Source organism: Rhincodon typus, chromosome 8 (genome assembly GCF_021869965.1).
Source record: "Rhincodon typus isolate 14 chromosome 8, sRhiTyp1.1, whole genome shotgun sequence".
Lineage (NCBI taxonomy): Eukaryota > Metazoa > Chordata > Chondrichthyes > Orectolobiformes > Rhincodontidae > Rhincodon > Rhincodon typus.
This window is the reverse complement of record NC_063339.1, coordinates 13822032-13843079: the sequence shown is the minus strand read 5'-3', so window position 1 is coordinate 13843079 and position 21048 is coordinate 13822032. Positions and strand designations below refer to the sequence as shown.

General features: G+C 42.0%; 1 protein-coding gene across 1 annotated transcript in view; it reads left to right on the top strand.

The window, feature by feature from the left end:
• LOC109934543 (latent-transforming growth factor beta-binding protein 2-like) overlaps positions 1 to 21048 on the top strand; it is a 312512-nt gene that overhangs the window by 248739 nt on the left and 42725 nt on the right. The window contains exon 25 of the mRNA XM_048600033.1: positions 11586 to 11711. Within this exon, the coding sequence (XP_048455990.1) occupies positions 11586 to 11711 (126 nt within the window). The remainder of the gene's footprint in view (positions 1 to 11585; positions 11712 to 21048) is intronic.

Genomic DNA, 21048 nt, shown 5'->3' with positions numbered 1-21048 from the left:
CCAGTTGAATGCTCACCAGCCCTTCGCTGCTTCTCTGGAGAATCCAACCACTTGATTTGTTGCCAACAAGTAGTCTTAAACATTGTAAAATGTACTAAATTGGGCCTTTACTGTCCTTATTAAGTTGGTGGCTATTTCTCCAATTTAGCAACCCTTGTCTTGCCTGGCCAAATGGTATGAAATCAGAGCAGAGGCATTTTGGCATCAAATACCATTAGAGCATGGATTTTCAGCACTAAAGTTGCTCGTGATGGTGTCAGGAAAATTCTTGGCTTCCTTAATGCCTGTCTCGAGAGAAAAAGCGGTCAAGCACAGGATCCTCACACTGGGGCCAGATGTGAGCTGCATCAGGCTGGCAAAGGGGTTGGAGGGAGCCACGGATGTTGCTGGATGTCAGGACAAGCCCTCTTTTGTGCTGTGGGACTCAATTCTAGTCACAATAAAAGCAATTAGGCCCCGTGTTGCATGTCACCCTTCATCCCTCCACAACCCGACACACTCTGCACATCCTATATGTAGTGACTCTAACAAGGTCAGCCAGCTGGACCTCATAGAATATGAGTTCCTTGACTGGGGCTGTTAACCTAGTCCAATCAGGGAGCCCTGGCTGACATAAAAATGTTGAGGGTCAGGGATACTCTGATGCCTGAGTCTGTATGAGGCAGAATCAAGGGCTGTTCATGTGTAAATAAAGGGTGACTTGGTGACAGGGTACCCGCCTCTGTGAAGTCATTTCACTATCCATGCATCCCCTGTCAGACCATCGCCACTAACTATCCCCTCTAATTGCTCAACATGTCCTCCATGGCAGATATTAGCACTTCTATCTCTATTCACCGGTTCGATACTAACAGAAGCAGTGAAGAATTCACAATCACACTTGGCTGTAATCTGGGATGCCGATTACTTTTTTAAAATACCTCAGCCCCTGCTTGAACCCCTGACTTGGATGTAAACTGGGATGCCGATTACTTTTTTAAAATACCTCAGCCCCTGCTTGAACCCCTGACTTTCCTTGCAGCCATATCTGTGTAATGGCTACAAGTTTATACCCATTAACCTCTATTTGTGTAGTTAATTTATTTTGGTCTGGATACCATGAGCATTTAAGTAAATATTTTAGCCTTGTAACCACTTTTTCTCCCTTTAGCCATATTTACAGCTTTTTTACCGTTACGCTTGCACTCTCTGACTTTTCCTGTCTCACTCTGGAATCATTATCAAAATACTTGCCCTGCAATGCTGCCATATCCTCTCGGCCCCCATCCTCACCACACCCCCCCCCCCCCCCCCCCCCACCCCCGCCCCCCCGCAAGTAATAAGAATGCCATGTTTGACTGCACATAACCCCCTTCCGAACCTCACCCCCCCCCCCTCCAGTTGGTTTACAGCCCTAATGTTTTGATATTTCTGGTCCCAGCACATTTCAACTGAAGCTATACATCCAGAATTCCCTCTGTCTATCCTAGTACTGGTGCCAGTGCCCCAGTGAACTGAAACCCATTCCTCCCACACCAATCTTTGGCCTTGAATTTAACTCCTTGTCTTGATTTACTCTATCCAAGTTTGATCCTTGGCTCAGGATTATTACCTTGGGGGATACACATCATATGGAAAGGACAGGCAGATGGGCAGAGGAGGCAGAGTTGCCTTGTTAGTAAGAAATGAAATTAAACTTAGAGCAAGAAGTGATATAGAGTAGGAAGGCATAGAATCTGTGTGGGTAGAGGTGAGGAATGGCAAGAGAGAAAAGGCCCTCATGGGAGTTGTGTATAGGCCTCCTACCTGTAGTCAGAATGTGGGGAAGAAAGTAAATCAGGAGATAGAAAAGGCATATAAGAAAGGCACTAATACAGTAATCGTGGGGGACTTCAACATGCAGGTGTGAAAATCAGGTTGGTAGCAAATCTCAAGGTAAGAAATTCTTGGAACGTCTACAAGATGATTTTTTGGAACAGCTTGTGGTAGAGCCCACTAGGAGACAGGCAATTCTGAATTTGGTGATGTGTGATGAGGCAGACTTGATCAGGCAGCTTAAGGTGAAGGAAACTCCAGGGAGCAGTGACCACAATATGATAGAATTCACTGTGCAGTCTGAGAGGGAGAAGCTTGAATCAGATTTAACAGTAGTACAATTGAGTAAAGGAAACTACAAAGACATGAGGGAGGAGCCAGGTAGAGTCTTTTTGGAAGAAGAGTCTGGCAGGAGAAACATTGGAGCAGCAATGGCAGGAGATTCTGGGGATAATTTGGGAGGACATCAGAAATTCATCTCAAGGAAGAAGAAACATACTAAAGGGAGGATGAGGCAACCATGGCTGACAAAGGAAGTCAGGGAAAGCATAAAAGCAAAAGAAAAAGCATACAATGTGGTCATGATTAGTGGGAATCCAGAGGATTGGGAATCTTTTAAAAACTAACAGAGGATATCTAAAAAAGCAACAGGGAAGAGAAGATGAATATGACAGTAAGCTAGTGAATAATATAAAAGAGTTTTGCAAGAGTTTTTATTAGATATCTAAAAGGTAAGACAGAGGCAAGAGTGTACATTGGATCACTGGAAAACGAGGCAGGAGAAATAGTAATGGGGAACAAGAAATGGCAGAGGAACTGCATAAGTACTTTGCATCAATTTTCACAATGGAACACATCATCAACATTCTCGAACTTCAATAGAGTTGGAGGCAGAGGTGAGTGTAGTGGCCATCACTAAGGAAAAGGTGCTGCAGAAGCTGAAAGGTCTGATGGAGGATAAATCACCCAGACCAGATGGACTGCACCCCAGAGTTCTGAGGGAGATAGCTGAGGAGATTGTAGAGGGATTGGTGGTGATCTTTCAGGAATCACTGGAGTCAGGGAGAGTGCCAGAGAACTGGAAAATGGCTAATGTAACACTCGTGTTTAAAAAGGGAGGGAGACTAAGAAGGGAGGGAGCAGAATACAGGAAACTATAGGCTGGTTGGCCTGACCTTGGTCCACTGGTAAGATTTTGGAGGCAATTATGAAGGATGAGATTGTGGAGTAATTGGAATTGCATGGTACAATACGGCTGAGTCAGAATGGCTTCATCAAATCTATTAGACTTTGAGAAAGTTAAAAGAAACTTAGACAAAGGAGAGCCAGTGGAGGTGATTCGTTTGGATTTCCAAGAGGCCTTTGACAAGATTCCACATAGGAGGCTGATAAGTGAGATAAAAGACCACGATTTTAGGGGCAGATTTTGGCATGGATACATTTTAGTTGCCTGGCAGAAGGCAGAGAATAGGGATAAAGTGGTCTATTTCAGGATGGCAACCTGTGACTAGTGGAGTTCCATAGGGGTCCATGTTGGGACCACAACTATTCATGTTATGCATTGATGATCTGAACAAAGGAACTGGAGGCACTGTTGCTAAGTTTGCAAATGACACAAAGATAGGTGGAGGGACAGGTATGTTGAGAAAGTGGGGAGGTTGCAGAAGGACTTGGACATGCTAGGAGAGTGGGCAAAGAAGTGGCAGGTGGAGTGCAATGAAGACAAGTGTGAGGTTATGTATTTTGGTAGAAAGAATAGAGGCACAAGCTATTTTCTAAATGGGGAAAACTTCAGAAATCTGAAGCACAGGGGACTTGGGAGTCCCAGTTCAGGACTCTCCTAAGTTTAGCATGCAGGTTCAGTTGGCAGTTAGGAAGGAAAATGTAATGTTAGCATTCATTTCAAGAGGGCTAGAATACAAGAGCGCAGATGTACTGCTGAGGCTGTATAAGGCTCTGGTCAGAACACATTTGGAATATTGTGAGCAGTTTTGGGTCCCAAATCTCAGCAAGGATGTGCTGGCATTGGAGGAAGTCCAGAGGAGGTTACAAAAAAAATGACCCTGGGGATATAGGACTTGTCATATGAGGAGCGGTTGAGGACTCTGGGTCTGTATTTGATGAAGTTTAGGAGGATGGGGGTCGGGGGCAGGGGTGGGAGGCTGTTTCGGATTGAAGCTGAAACAATACTGACAGACCTGAATAGAGTGGCTGTGGAGAAGATGTTTCCAATAGTTGGAGAGATTAGGACCCAAGGGCACAGCCTCAGAGTGAAGGGATGATCATTTTGAACTGAAATGAAGAGGAATTTCGTCAGCCAGAGGGTGGTTAATCTGTAGAACTCTTTGTCGCAGAAGGCCATGGAGGCCATGTCATTGAGGGTATTTAGGACAGAGATAGATGTGTTCTTTAATACTCACGGGACAAGGGATATTGGGAGAAGGCAGGAGAATGGGATTGAGAAACACACCAGTCATGATTGACTGGCAGAGCAGACTCAATTGGCCGAATGACCTGTTTCTGCTCACGTGTCTTATGGCCTTATGGCCTTATGGTCTACAGGTTAGCAGCCTCATAGCCATAACTATTGAGCCATATGCATGTTTGATTCGTGCTCAAAACTATGGTCCCCAGAAAAGTTCAATTTTAAGTTGGAGCATCTTTTGACCTTCAAGGTTAATCACATTTGGGAAACAAATTTATAATCTGACTGTGTGAATCGACACAATCTCTGAAGTTAAACTCCAATTTAAAATCATAGAGTTCCACAGCATGGAAAAAGGTCCTTTGGCCCCTTGTGTTCTCACCAGTCAAAAACAGCCACCTAACTACTCTAATCCCGTTTTCCAGCACTTGGCCCATAGCCTTGTATGCCTTGACATCACAAGTGCACATCCAAACATTCTTAAATATTATGAGGGTTTCTGCCTCTGCCACCCTTTCTGTCAGTGAGTACCAGATTCTCACCACCTTCTGCATGAAAAACCTTTTTCTCACATCGTCTCTAAACCTTCTGCTCTTGTCTTTAAATCTATTCCCTGGTCATTCATCCCTCTATCAAGGGGAAGAGTTTATTTATGTCTATCCTATCAATGCCCTTCATTTTAGCCTCATATTAGACTGGAGGCATACTGGACCTCTTAAGAACATAAGCAGCTTTGGTTGTCTCTCAAGAAAATTGTCTCACATTGCTAGAATTTAGTGCAATTTGGGAGCAGTTTAGGAAGTGACTCAATATATGATGCCATTTTAATGCTGATATTCGCCTGAAGCCACTTCGTTTTGAATCAAAGGTGGCAGTATAATAGCACAATTTCAGCTTTCATTTGTTTATTCTATGTTCCTTTAACCAAACTGTCTGATATTTATCAGTGCACTTGGACTTCGTGCTCAGTACAAATCTATTATTTAGCCAGAGAAAATTTTTAAGGTTAAATGAACTGAAGTTAACTCCTGTTGTTGAAGCAACAGTGACTGAATTTTCTGAAATACCTCTCACTCAACAAATGCGCATTACAAATTCTCCCATTTCTAGAATTTACCGTGACCTCAACATAGCCCCACAGTGCTGGCAGCATTAAGTAAATATCCAACTTCTAAAAGATCTAAAATTAATGAACAGTACCAAAGCTGTATTTTATAGTCGTGTAGAATATAAATTACTGACAGCTTTGAAATTTGGAAGAAAAAACACTCCAGTTCCTAAAGGAAACCTGTCTAATGCTCCTTTTGGGAATTGTATAATGCCTCTTGACTTTTGTGACTGGGATAGTGCTCTGTGCATCTGATATTCATTAGAATGACCAAGTCCAAGTATTCACATTTCAGTCAAGCCAGTATTTTTGGTTGTCCTGCTTTAAAAGTATCAACACTTTAATACTTTCAATTCAGATGGTCAGGGATTTGAATCACACACCTGATTGTCATGTAGTGGAGGCCAAGGATAGCTGTGAAGGGTATTGAAAGACAGTGCAGACCATTCGGTGCAACAAATACACACCGATGCTCCAAAGAGCATCCCACCCAGCATCATCCCCCTACCCTGCATTTCCCATGGCTAACACACCTCAACCTACACTTTCCTGCACACTACAGGCGATTTAGCATGGCCAATCCACCTAATTTGCACATCTTTGGAGTGTGGGAGGAAATCAGAGCACCTGATGGAGACCCACGCAGACATGAGGAGAACGTGCACACGCTGCACAGACAGTTACCCGAGGACGGAATCGAACCTGGATCCCTGGTGCTGTGAGGTAGCAGTGCTGACCACTGAGCCACCGTGCCTGCTCCTACTTCTATTGTTCTTATGATTATTCCTCGCTCAAATTATTGACTGAACAGTGTGTTCAGTTTGGAGGGCATCGAATAGAAATATGAATGGCTTAGAAGTGGGAAGAAAAGTTGCCAAGTCATCTCTGATCCACAACAGCTAATTTTACTGTCAAGTAGCAGCATTGATAACAACAGACTCTGCAGAATGTTTAGACTGGCAGGTCCAAAGCCATCTTGCTAGCTCAGAGGAAAGATAAAGTTAGAAGGAAATCTGTGATATTTTTAAAGTAAAATTTGGGTCCTTTTCCCTGTTTTCTAATTTCCTTTCTTATACATATTTAAGCTGCCCCCATGCCACCTTGAATTTATTAATCAAGAGTGTAAACCATTAACTGTTCACAGATCGCTTCCATTCCTGTGCTTTGACCATGTTGTTATTTTAACTTGGGGTTGAAAAATGTGTGATGCCTTATTGGATCCATAAAGCTAAGATGTGTAATGGTAAATGTGAGTACCCAGTATTCCACACTGTTTTTGCACGTGTCATTCATTGCTAATAAAAGAAAGTATTGAAACTAAAGATTTTAATGGGCAAGTACAGATGGCAGACAGAATGAGATCATGTTCTACTCACAGTCTTTTACCTGTGTATAATATGAGCATATATGCAACATGCTGTTGAGTTTATTGCTTATTTTGCAGACAGACATATACATCCTGTGCAAACATGGAATAATAAAGAAAATTGTTTTGAGAACTAAAGTCCTTTGCAGTTTTCAGAAGTGTTCCATTATATTAAACTTGTCAATGTTTTATCCAATTTAAAATATCAAATACATGACTCACTAGAGTCCAGTGAGGTAACGCAAGTTATACAGTGAAGGAAGTGAACTTGTTCAGTCTCCAGAGATAATGGATTGTAAATGGATCTTCTTGGAGACATGGAAAATATTGGGTTTGAGGTCATTGAGTCATAGAGATGTACAGCACAGAAACAGACCCTTTGGTCCAACTTGTCCATGCTGACCGGATATCCTAAACTAATCTAGTCCCATTTTCGAGCATTTGGCTCATAGCCCTCTAAATGCTTTCAATTCATATACCCATCCAGATCCTTTTAAATGTTGTAATTGTACCTGCCTCTACCACTTCCTCTGGCAGTTCATCCCATACACGCACCACCCTCTGCATGAAAAAGTTGACCCTTAGGCCCCTTTTAAATCTTTCCCCTCTCATCTTAAACCAATGCCCCCTAGTTTTGGACTCCCCTACCCTGGGGAAAAGATCTCAATTATTCACCCTATCCATGTCCTTCATGATCTTATAAACATCTATAAGGTCACCCCTCAACCTCTGACACTCATAGGCTGGAAAACAGCCCCAGCCTATTCAGCATCTCCCTATAGCTCAAACTCTCCAACCCTGGGAACATCATAGTAAATCTTTTTGAACCCTTTCAAGTTTCACAGCATCTTTCCTATAGCAGTCCTGTAGTCTTAGGTAAACGTACCATGGAGTTACTTGTGAACTCACTGCGTTAGATTTCAAGGAGAATGTTACATACATTGGCATGTTAAAATAGAGGGCACCAACATAATCCCCCTGACAATCATATGTTGCAAATGGGAAAAATAGACTGGAAAGACTGGGACTTTTTTCACTGGACCGTAGGAGGTTGAGGGGTGACCTTATTGAGGCTTATAAAATCATGAGGGGCACAGATAAAATTTCTAAGAATCTTTTCCCTAGGGTGGTGGTGTTCAAAACTAGGAGGCATATTTTTAAGGTGAGAGGAGAAGGGTTTAAAAAGGACATGCGGGCAACTTCCTTACACAAGGCGTGGTTCATGTGTGGAATGAGCTGCCAGAGGAAGAGGTGGATGTGGGTTCAGTTACAACATTTAAAAGACATTTGGATAAGTACATGAATAGGAAAGCTTCGGATGGATATAGGCCAAGAGCAGGCAGGTGGCATTAGTTTAGTTTGGGAACATGGTCAGCATGAATTGGTTGGATCGAAAGGTTTGTTTTGTCGCTGTATGACACTAATTTAACTGAATCAATGGGGTAAATTTTAACGCCACACATCTTTTAGGAAACTGACACAATTGGTTGCAACAGTGAGTTTGCAAGTCTCTTATTTTACTCTCCAATGAAAAGTATTAGGGAATAGGTGTAAATGCAGAGCTGTATGAAATACCTTGGGTTTCCCAATTGGTGAAATTGATTAAGATTAGTTTAATTAAGTTTTTTATCTTACTTGTTCAAGTTGAGCATCACTGACAAGGCCAACATTTGTTGCCTATTCTTAATTGCCTATATGACTAGATAATTTGCGACTTTCAAGGTTGTAAATAGGTAATGAATTAATGAATAGGGATATTGTAGAGGGCCTTGGTGAAACCACACCTGGAGTATTGTATGCAGTTTTGGTCTCCTTATCGAAGGAAGAAATGTTCTTGCGACAGAGGAAGTGCAGCAAAGGGTTTACCAAATTGATTCTTAGGACTGTGGGACTGACATATGAGAAGTTAAATCAGTTGGGATTATACTCACTGGAGTTCAGAAGCATGGGGGTGGATCTCATAGAAAACTGTGAAATTCTAACAGGACTAGACAGGATAGTAGCAAGAAGAGTGTGCCTGATTGCTGGGTAGTTGTGAACAAGGGGTCAGGGTCTCAAGATAACAGGGTAAACTATTTAGGACTTTTTTTTATTCATTCCTGGGATGAGGGCATCATTGATTACCCATCCCTAACTGCCCAGAGGGCAGTTAAGAGTCAACTACATTACTGTGGGTCTGGAGTCACATGTAGGCTAGACCAGGTAAGGATGGCAGCTCCCTTCCCTAAAGGACATTAGTGAACCAGATGGGGTTTTCTGACAATCGATTCATGGTCATCGTTAGACTGTTAATTCCAGATATTTATTGAATTGAAATTCCACCAACTGCCGCAGCGTGATTTGAACCTGGGTCCCCAGAACATTATCTGGGTCTCTGAATTAACCGTCCAGCAATAATACCACTAGGCCATCATCTCCCCATGTCATAACTGGGATGAGGAGAAATTTCTTCACCAGACATTGGTGAGCTGGTGATTTGCTATCACAGAAAGGAGTCGACACTAAAATATTGTATGATTTCAAGAATGATTTGGATATAGAACTTTCGACTAAAGAGATCAAAGTTTATGGGGGATAAAATAGGAACAGGTTATTGATTTAGATGGTCAGTTGTGATCATATTGAATGGCTGAATAGCCTACTCCTGTTTCTATTTGCAATGTTTGTATGAATTTACCATATTATAGTGCTAGTTGGGTTACAAGTCATTTACAACAATTTTCTTCCAATTTAATAAGAGATAATTTGCAAGTATTTCTTTAATCAGAAAAAAAAGAAACTCCAACTTTTTTGTAATGATGTGTTGCCCTGGAGGTATACTATTGGACATGACTATCACTTTACACAAGAGTTACAGGAAAACCAATCTACAACTGAAATTGTCATCTGTAATAAATAATGTTCAAATCATCCTTGGAGATGTATTCATTCCAAAACTCTCCCAGAAACACAAAGTTTTTGTCTGTGCGGATATCAACTATTTTTGACTTGTGGTCATAGAGTCAGAGCTGTACAGCATTGAAACAGACCCTTCGGCACAACTCATCCATGCTGACCACATAATCCTAAATTAACCTAGTCCCATTTGCCAGCATTTTGCCCATATCCCTCTAAACCCTTCCTATTCATATACCTATTCAGATGTCTTTTAATTGTTGTAATTGTACCAGCCTCCACTACCTCCACTGGCAGCTCATTCCATACATGCACCACCCTCTGTGTGAAAAGTTGCCTCTTAGGTCCTTTTTAAATCTTTCCCCTGTCACCTTAAACCTATGCCCTCTAGTTTTGGACTCCCCTACCTACCCCGGGAAAAAGACCTTGACTATGCACCCTATCCATGATCCTCACGATTTTATAAACCTCTATAAGGTCACCCCTCAACCTCCAACACTCCAGGGTAAACAGCCCCAGCCTATTCAGCCTCTCCCTGTAGCTCAAACCCTCCAACCCTGGCAACATCCTTGTAAATCTTTTTTGCACCCTTTCAAGTTTAATTAAATCTTTGCTATAGCAGGACGACCAGAATTAAATGCAGTATTCCAAAAGTGGCCTAACTAATGTCTTGGAGAGTCACAACATGAACTCCCAACTCCTACACTCAATGCACTGACCAATAAAGGCCCTTTGAATTGGATATTTTTATGTCACAGTCACTGTGGTTGAGCTGCTATTCGCTAAGGTGACATTTCCATTTCTTAGTTTGATGCATGAATGTACTGTGTATACAGAATAGATTGTATATAACCAAAACATAATATAACCTGTTTTAAGTGCAAGATTTTAACTGACTCACAACTCATTCATTTATCCAGAGGTAAAATTGGGCCCTTCGAGTTTAGCACCACTTTAGCCACATCTTTAAGTTATGAATGTTACAGTGCTGACATTATGTTGATATTAGCAATGAAACCAACAGCTTTGTTCCAGCTATGTGCAGCTGTTGCAATTTATTATGGTTACACAATGCAGTAAAGTACCTAACAGTGGCCCTTTTAATAGTTTATTTGAACTGTCTTGAACTTTAATGATTGTTAAAATGCTTTTCTGCCATGTCTTTTGAGAATTCTCATTAAGCATTAGTGTTTGGTATTGTTGAATATTTCTTTGAGGATTTACCTGCCAAAAGATTATCTGCAGCTGGAGGTTCTGTACTGCAGGTGCTATTAAGCCATCAGCCTTATATTTCAACAATACATTGAGAAAAATGATCTCTTTTCAGTGAGAATTAAGTTCCGTCCATTCTTTGTCAAACTTTCTTAAGCAGTTATTGAAAAAACATATTCATTTCACTTATAAAGAAATCAGTGTTGTCAAACAGGACACAAGTACATAAAGCTCCTAGAAATACCAAGCAGATGTGCATTAATGGTTGAAAAATATAATTGATATAATAATTGGGATTGTAGATCCTCAGCAATTGCTTCGCAATTTTGTTCACTTTGACTTCGGTCCTTTTCGAAAACTGTCTAACCAAAAAAAGACTCAACCTGAATAATTTTGAGGTTCATATGTAATGGGAAAGAAAAGCAAGGAAAAAGAATGTAGACATTTAACCCGAGATGACTGTCATGTGGGAAGAGGCCAAGTCAGCGTCATTACCCTGACAGTGGTAGTTTTTAATCTTCTGAAACGATCAAGTAGTGATCATTAGATCTGAAATCCACTGAGCCTCCTCATTTGTTTCTTTGCAATTACAAACAGTAAGAACACAAATTGATCTGTGGGGTCTTATTTACCTAACTCCATTTATGAGTAAGATCATCATAACATACTGAAGAGTGAACCTCTTAATCTAGTAATCCCCATTGTGCATTCCTTTGTTATACTCAAGTATTGCTGAATAATACTGAACATTAGTAATTAATTCCAGTTCTTTGGGATTTTTGCAGACGTTGATGAGTGTATGAATGGAACTATCTGTGGTGCTCACGGATATTGTGAAAATACAGATGGATCCTTCCGTTGCCATTGTGATCAAGGTTTTGAGATTCCACCAGGAGGTCAAGGATGTGTGGGTAAGTGTGAGTTAGAGATGAATGTTCAAGCTTTATTGAAAACCATCAAACCATTCCAAGTGTTCTGGATTTCCCAATGAACCACAAATTGGAAACAACAAAAAGAAATTAGTATTTCTTTTGTTAGCTGCCCAGATTTCTGGCGCTGCACGTGATGATTAAGGTGATGGTTAATTGTTGGTGAAGTCCATTTTGTTGAAATTGAACAGAATATCCGCCTCTCTATTGGCCAGTGTGTTATAGAAATACGGAAAGCAAATTTCTTTGGCCAAATATTACATAATGCAAAAATGTTAAGAAATACTTCAGTGTTTCTTAGTGTTTGAAGATGTTGGAAGTTAATATATTGTATGAAGAAATGGAAACTGTCAACTTAGGTTTGATTTATCACCACCAAAACCTTCAGAAGTACAGTTAAAATGTTACAATTCTGAGAGTTAACTGAGAACTGGATTGTTTAACAATGTTGTTTGTATTCTTTGATTCCAACAAAAAATTGTTTTACGCATGTGAACAAAAAAATACTTTTTGTTGAAGCATTTCATCTTACATTCATGAAAACATTTCAGAAGAATACTAATTCAAGAGGAAAAGCAATATTTAAAGCACATAAGTAGAGAGTGCTGATTAATTTGCAGTCGGACTCTAATTAGTAGAGACATTGCCATGGAAAAACACCCATTCATGCAGATTGACAGTTAATAGCCACATGTTTCTTAAAATGTAAACCAGGCAGGGTGACTCTGATTCCACTGTGAAATGAACCAGCAAATGGCAATCACCTATTTTGTTGTGTTGAAACAGGCACTGTACGTGTCTGTAAAGAAAAGGGTTACATGTGCTAATTCCCTTTAATTCTTTCTTCCTTCTGCATGGACCACTGAGGTCCATGTGTAGCAGAGACTTTCATGGCGTCAGTATGTCAATGGACATGCAGACTGACCAGAGATAGCAAGAACTGCAGATGCAGAATCAGAGATAACACAGTGTGAAGCCGGAGGAGGACAGCAGGCCAGGCAGCATCAGAGAAGCCGGAAAGTTGACGTTTTGGGTCAGGACCCTTCTTCAGAAATGGGGAGGGGGAAGGGAGTTTAGAAATAAATCGAGAGAGGAGGGGTGGAGCTGGGGAAGATAGGTGGGATGGTGATAGCTGAGTGCAGGTAGGGAGTGATGGGATTGGTCAGTGAGGTGGGAGAGAAGATGGGCAAGTTGTGTCAGGTAAAGGAGGCGGGGATGAGAGGGAGGGTTGGACATGGGATGAGGCTGGGGTGGGGAGATTTTAAAACTGGTGAAATCCATGTTTAGCCCATTGGGTTGTAGGCTCCCGATGCAGAATATGAGGTGCTGCTCCTCCAGTTTGCGGGTGGTGTCATTGTGACACTGGAGGAGGCCCAGGATGGACATGTCACCCAGGGAGTGGGAGGGGGGGAGGGAGAGTTGAAATGGTTCGCTTCTGGAAGGTGTTGTCGTTTGTCGTGAACAGAGTGCAGGTGCTCTACAAAGCGGTTTCCGAGCCTCCGCTTGGTCTCACTGATGTAGAGGAGGCCACATCAGGAACAGCTGATGCAGTAACACGTTGATGGATGTGCAGGTGAATCCTGGTCTAATGTGGATGGATTGTTTAGTGCCTGGGATGGGGGTGAGGGGGGGAGGTGTAGGGGCAGGTGTCGCACTTGCTGCGGTCGCAGGGAAAGGTGCCGGGGTGGTGGAGCGAGTGGGGAGTATGGAGCAGACGAGGGAGTCGCGGAGAGAGCAGTCCCTACGAAAGGCAAATAGGAGTGGTGAGGGAAATATATTTTTGGTTCTGGGGTCAGATTGCAGGTGGCAGAAGTGGCGGAGAATGATACGTTGAATCCGGAGGTTAGTGGTGTGAGACGTAAGGACAAAGCGGATTCTGTTTTTGTTTTTGTTGGGGGCAGGGGATGTGAGGGCAGAGGTGCGGGAAATGCAAGAGATGCGGTCGAGAGTATTTTCGACCACTGAAGGGGGGAAGTTGCAATCCTTGAAATAATCTGGGATATTCGGGAGTGGAACGCGACATCTTGGGAGCAGACGAGGCAGAGGTGGAGGATTTGGGAGTAGGGGATCACATTGTTGCGGGAAGGTGGGTGAGAGGAGGTGTAGTCTAGGTAGCTGTGGGAGTTGGTGGGCTTGAAATAGATGTTGGTTTCGAGGCCGTCACTAGAGATGGAGACAGAGAGGTCCAGGAAGGAGAGAGAGGTATCAGAGATGGTCCAGGTGAACTTGAGGTTGGGGTGAAAGGTGTTAGTAAAGTTGATGAACTGTTCAAGATCCTCGTGGGAGCACGAGGCAGCACCGATACAGTCATTGATATAACAGAGGAAGAGGTGGGGGATGGGGCCAGTGTTCCACATATCGTACAAAGAGGCAGGCATAGCCTGAGCCCATGTGAGTTCCCATGGCTACCCGCTTAGTCTGTAGGAACTGGGAGGAGTTGAGGGAGAAGTTGTTAAGGGTAAGGACGAGTTCGGTTAAGCGGATGAGGGTGTCGGTGGAGGGGGACTGGTCGGGCCTGCGGGAGAGGAAGAAGCGGAAGGCTTTTAGGCCAACCGCGTGGGGAATGCAAGTGTACAGGGATTGGATATCCATAGTGAAGCTGAGGTGTTGGGGGCCAGGGAATTGGAAGTGTTGGAGGAGCTGGAGGGCTTGGATGGTGTCCCGGATGTATATGGGGAGTTCCTGGACCAGGGGGGAGAAAACAGAGTCAAGATAAGCGGAGATAAGTTCAGTGAGGCAGGTGCAGGCAGAGACAATGGGTCAGCCGGGCAGTCAGGTTTGTGAATTTTGGGAAGGAGATAGAAATGAGTGGTCGGGGCTTGGGGAACTGGCCATGCTGCTTAGTGGGAAGTTTGGCCCTGTGTATTAATATACATAGATTCCAGTATATGTAGGTGTCGCACAGTGCAAGTCCGACTGACATTCCTATATTGGTTGTCAGTGTAATTCTTTGCACATTCTGGATTATCCAGCAAATGTCATCCAATTGCAAAATCACATCTGAAGTTAGACATTGTGCTGTGAGTTTTGCAAATGTGAGCTTGTTGGGTATGGTAAATATATCGCTTGTTACAAATATTGAAAAAAATATGCTGTTTGGTACAATCCAATTTCTGGGATGCAGAGCCTACATACCCAGCATCACACAGGGACTAAAACTCATATACCGCATTATTCATTTGTGCAATAGACAGAACTTCTTTTTAGCTAATGGCAGCATTGTGTTAGTGGCAAACAACACTCATGTTCCTACTGCTTAATAGTGGCATGAATCCTGCAATCTTAAATCCGTGCCTCTGTAATTACTCATTCTGTAGCATAACCTCAATGCTATCTTGTGGACCCATGTCCTAAATCCTACTATTTAGGAAAGAAATTATTTTGTAGATTTAACAGGAGCTTATTTTGCCTTTAACCAGCTAAAAGCTTGCAGCAATTGTAATACTGGAATTAATTGTGCTAAAAATTTCAATCTGCACTCATATTATTGATAGCATTCCACACCACCAACAGCAGTTCTCAAGATCAGAGAAACTATAGACATTCACCATTTCTTAAACAAAGCATTGTTACTTCAAATTGACCCACTGTTCCTCCATTTTCAGTATTTAATCAAGCATTGACTGAAAATTGTTGTCAAAACTATATACAAACTGATGTGTTATGTTGAGTTTCTTTCATCTCAGGGTCAGGCTCAGTAAACAGTCTGGGTAACCAGCTGTGCTTTTTATTTGTTGAATTCATAAAATAGTAGATGATGTACGAGTGAATGTTGAAATCCGTCTTCAATGAAAGAGTTCCTTAATTACCCCTTTGCCTTTGGAAGTGTCTTTTTTTTAATTTGGTGAAAAGTTATTTTTAATTTTGACAGTTGTGCATTGCTTTGTTTTTATGTTTCAGGATTTTATTGCGCCAATTACAGATGTAAAGTAGTTCAGAAGGTATAGCCCCTAACTTCATCCAGCAACTTTCTATGACACAGTCTTCATATTCTTGCCTATAATTGGCTCAAAAAACACCCTGAAAAATGTGAATACAATAGTTTCCTCTGTTGAGTATCATACACAGAAAAGCCATCTGTCCAGGACAGGGCTAAGTTTTTCCAAAATTCATCATGTGCCAATTTTGGGAAGTTTCTTTCAAGGGTTTCCCTCGCTGAGCTCCATCAGATTTTCTTGTCCAGTTTTACAGTGCTCACCTCATTAAGTATCTTCCAGGCAACCATGATGTTGCTCTTGCTCCAAACTCCAAGTGCTTGTCGCTGCCTGAATGAGAATTAAATGAATGATAGCTAACTTTATTGAAACATTCAAGATTCTTAGGGACTTGACAGGATAGATGTGGAAAGGTTGTTCCATCCTGTGGGAGAGTCTAGGGCCAGAGGGCATAATCTCAGAGTAAGAGGTCACACATTTAAGATAGAGATGAGGAGGAGTTTCTTCTCTTAGAGGGTAGTGAATCTGTGGATTTTTTTTTACCACAGAGGGCTGTAGAGGGTGGGTCAGTACGTATATTTGAGGTAGACAGGCTTAATAAGGGAATCGAGGGTTCTGAGGTAAACACAGAAAAGTGGAGTTGAGGATTGTCAGATCAGCCATGATCTCATTGAATAGTGCAGCAGACTTGATGGGCTGAACGGCCTACTTCTCCTACTATGCCCTGTCTTCTGGATCTTCCAGTGTTCATACTGTCCACACTATGCCTAAAGCCCAGCTGTGCACCAGTTCAAACTCTGCAAGCCAGGATTTGTCTCTCACAGTTTGTACGTGTGAAGAATTCCACAGGAGATAGCCTGCTCACTCTTTCCGAGGAGGCAGTCCTTGCATTAGCGAGAGAGGACTGTGACAGATACTCACACTTCCATGTCTCAGCAACCAAGTAAAATTAATTGTGAAGTGCTGCACTGCTTTTGTATCCTTGGAGAGTTTGCAGGCACTGGACTGAAGCAGGAACCTGAGAGTGATCAACCATATATGCATCATCTTCCAGGGTACCTGGGGCCAGACTTCTAAGACTTGGTCGTGATGTTTGCAGATAAGCTGAACATTGACAAAATGGAAGTCTTTCCTATTAGTGACATTGGTCGTGTTGTGATTTGGTACTCTCATCATTTAGAGACTCCAGCACCATGAACCTCAAATTCCTCAGCAGATATTGATCTCTCACTGTGTTACCTTTGAAAGGGTACAGAAAAGACTTGCTAGGATGTTGCCAGGATTGGAGGGTTTGATCTATAGAGAGAGGCTGAGTAAGCTGGGGCTATTTTCCTTGGAGCACCGGAGGCTGAGGGGTGGTCTTATAGAAGTTTACAAAATCATAAGGAGCATGGATAGGGCGATCAGCCAAGGTCTTTTCCTCAGGGTAGGGGAGTCCAAAACTAGAGCACATAGGTTTAAGGTGACAGGGGAAAGATTTAAAAAGGACCTAAGGGTCTACTTTTTCACACGTAGGGTGGTGTGTGTATGGAATGAGCCACTGAACAAGTAGTTATCCATTTTAGTAAGGTCGCCTCTCATTATTCTAAACTCCTATTCGTACAGCCGCAACCTATTCAACCTCTGTTCATTCGAAAATCCCTCCATGTCCAATACTAACCCAAAGAACCTTCTCTTGATTGCATCCACTTCCAGTATATCTTTCCTGAAACAAGGGTCCAAGCATGTTCATAATATTTCAGTTGTGGTCTTACTGGTGCCTTGCAATATTTTATCAAGGCTTCACTATTTTTATTTTTCATTCCCTTTGAAATAAAGGCCAATAATCTATTTGCCTGCCTGCTGAACTTGTATATTAGCTTTATGGATGAGGACTCACAAATCCTTCAGTGCTGTGGCCTTCTGCAGTCTTTCTCCATTTAAATCATATCCAGCTCCTCTATTCTTTCTGCGAAATTTTCCCACGTTATATTCCATCCACCAATTTTTTGCCCTCTTACTTTACCTGTTGCTATCTTTCTGTAGACTCTTTCTGTCTTTCTCAGTACCTGTCTTCCCACCTATTACTGTGTCATCCACAAAAGTAACAATAGTACATTCACTGCCATCATCCAAATCATTAATTACCACGCTGAGAATGCCCCCAATCCCAACTCTCTGTCTTCTATTACTTAACTAATCCTCTATCCATGCTAATATACTACCCCCAACACCGTGGCTCTTATTAAGTAGCTTTGTGTGTGGTACCTTATTGAACACCTTCTGGAAATCCAAAACTATTGCATTGATTGGTTCTCCTTTATCTATCCTGCTTGTTACTCCCTAAATTAATTCTAATAAATTTGTCAGGCATAATTTCACTTTCAAAAAAACATGCTGACTCTGCTTGATTATGTTATATATTTCGAAATGCTCTGCTATTACATCCTTTACAACAGAATCTAACATTTTCCCAATGACAGATGGTAGGATAAACAGGGCTGGAGTTAACTGGTTTTTGTTTCTCTCCCTTTTTGAATAAAGGTGTTACTTTGGCAGTTTTCTAATCCTCCAGGACTTTTTCAGAATCTAAGGATTCTTGGAAAGTTTACCACAGTTTTCCTGTAAATTCCAAGGATGGAACCCACGAGGCCCATGTGACTTCGAGTCTTTATATCTACAGCACTTAACTTATTGGCCTTTAGCCCCATTAGTTACCCAATACTTTTTCTCTCATTGTAGTTGTTATACTTATTCCCTTCCCATCTTCTATCCCTTGTTTTAGTATATTTGGAATGCTGATAACATTCACTACTGTGAGGACTAATGCAAATTATTTATTCAACTCCTCTGACATTTTATGATACCCATTGTTATTTCCCCAGCGGCATTCTCTAAGGGACCTATGATCACTTTGGCCTCTCACTTGCATTTTAGATATTTAAAAGAGCTCTACTGCCCATTTTTATGTTACTTGCTAGTCAAATACTGCCTCGTTTGAATATTGAAATCCCTGGTCATGTGAAACATGACGTGTGTAAAGCAGAACGAGTCACATCTTCTTGGGGTATTTTCTTGCACAGCCAGGGTACCCATCTGGAAAGGTAAGCTACCCCTCTGGTTCCAGGACACTATTGGTGGAGATAAATTGCCCTTTGGGTGATAGATGCAAAACATACTTTGGGAGAGGTAAGATCCCCTTTAGAGGAGGTCAGATTGGTAAAAATAAATATACAGGTCCTTACAAAGTGTATAAACCGATTGGGGTTTGTCAGGAACGTAAGAACATAAGAAATAGGAGCAGGACTCGGCCAAGTGGCCCCTCGTACCTGCTCCACCATTCAATAAGTTCATGGCTGACCTTTTCATGGACTTAGCTCCTCTTAGCCGCCCAGTCACCATAACCCTTAATTCCTTTACTGTTCAAAAATATATCTATCTTTGCCTTCAAAACATTCAGTGAAGTAGTCTCAACTGCTTCACCGGTCAGGGAAGTCCACAGATTCACAGCCCTTTGAGAGACCAAGTTCCTCCTCAACTCAGTCCTAAATCTACTCCGCCTAATTTTGAGGCTATACCCCCTAGTTCTAGTTTCACCCATCAGTGGAAACAAACGCCCTGCTTCAATCTTAACTATTCCCTTCATAATTTTATTTGTTTCTATAAGATCCTCCCTCATTCTTCTAAATTCCAATGAGTATAGTCCAAGTCTACTCAGTCTCTCCTCATAAGCCAACCCTCTCAACTCTGGAATCATCTAGTGAACATCCTCTGCACCCCCTTCCAGTACCAGTACATCCTTTCTCAAGCTAAGAGATGACTGTCAAACTGGTCAGGGATTTTACTCTTTTGGGCTCAAAATTTAAAAGCAAGTGCCTAGGTTTAGGAAAAAAACGTCAATTGCATTGTGCCTGTTGACATTTCAGCTGCATAACTGATTTCCCAGCCTAAGATTTTCACATAGGATGGCTGTTAAGTAAGCAGGTTGATTAACAGCACCAAGTGCTTTTGGAATAGAAATGTTTGTTTTCATTAGCGTTGAAAGAATCCCAGTGTATTGAATGGTCTACTGTCAACAAGACTGTTTCCTTTCAATAGTGACGTGATCAATAGACACATAACTTTATATCAGCAGGGCACCTGAGCTCAGCACATGGTGGATTCTAAGTGAATTGGAGAGGGAAGGTTAAAGGTTGACCAGTGGGAGTAGAAACATGGGATGAGTGGTGAATAGGTTGACATGCAGTGTATGAGGGACCATGTATTGGGAAGTTGGTCATAAGCTATCATTGTGGGTATAAGAGGCAATGGACGCAGAGGGGCATAGCCAGGATTGGAGGATATGAGGAGCCATGGAGGAGTGGATAGGAGAATGAGGTGGCATGAGTTGGCATGAATGGGGCAGTGAGGAGTGTATGAGAGATGAGGAGCTGTGATGGATATGAGCTAATAGGCCATCTTTGGCTTTATCCTCTTTCTATTTATCTTTCACACAGAGTCTGTGTATCAAAGCAGGCTCTTTGAACAGCCTGCCCCTGGAAGTATATTGTTATTAACTGAGCTGATGGCAAATTGGATATGTCAGATCCCAAAGTGAAACTTGGCTTGATAGACCATAACGTTATCATTGCCATTTGGTTACCGTTGGGATCAGTCACTGAACATGTTCACAATAGTCTGTCAATGTATGTTTAACAAAACAAAATCAAAGTTTATTACATATAAAGGGGTAAGTACAGAAACCATTTTACACTGTATCAAAATTATTAGAAATGGTCTTATTACAAAGACCGGCAATAAAAATTCAACCCTTATTCCCTCAACAACAACCTTACAGATACTCAAGCCCCAGTGAAGGACCAATCGAAAGTGTACTGGTCACTTGGTATGGCTCTACTTGGTTTCTTTCCAGCAAACATCTGCTTGGGCTAGAGAGTTTCAGTTAAGAAGAGTGATTGGACATACTGGGGTTGTTTTCATAAGAGCTGAGGAAATTGACAGGGGACATTATCGAGATTTATGAATTATGAGGACATAGATAAGGTAAACATGAAGAAACATTTACCCTTGGTGGGAGGGATCAATGACCAGAGGACATACATTTAAGGTAAGGGACAGAAGGTTTGGGGGAGATGTGAGGAAAAGCTTTTTCACCCAGAGGACGATGGGAATCTGGAACTCACTGCCTGTAAGAGTGGTAGAGGCTGAATTGCTCATAACATTTAAATAGTATTCAGATGAACACTTGCAATGCCAAGGCAGAGAAGGCTCTGAGCAAAGTGCTGGGAAATGAGATTAGAATAGTTGGGTGGTTGTTTTTGACTGGCAAGGAAGCAGTAGGCCAAAGGACCCTTTTCTAGGCTATAGATCTTAATGACTCCATGATTCGATTCTAGCTTCTCCAA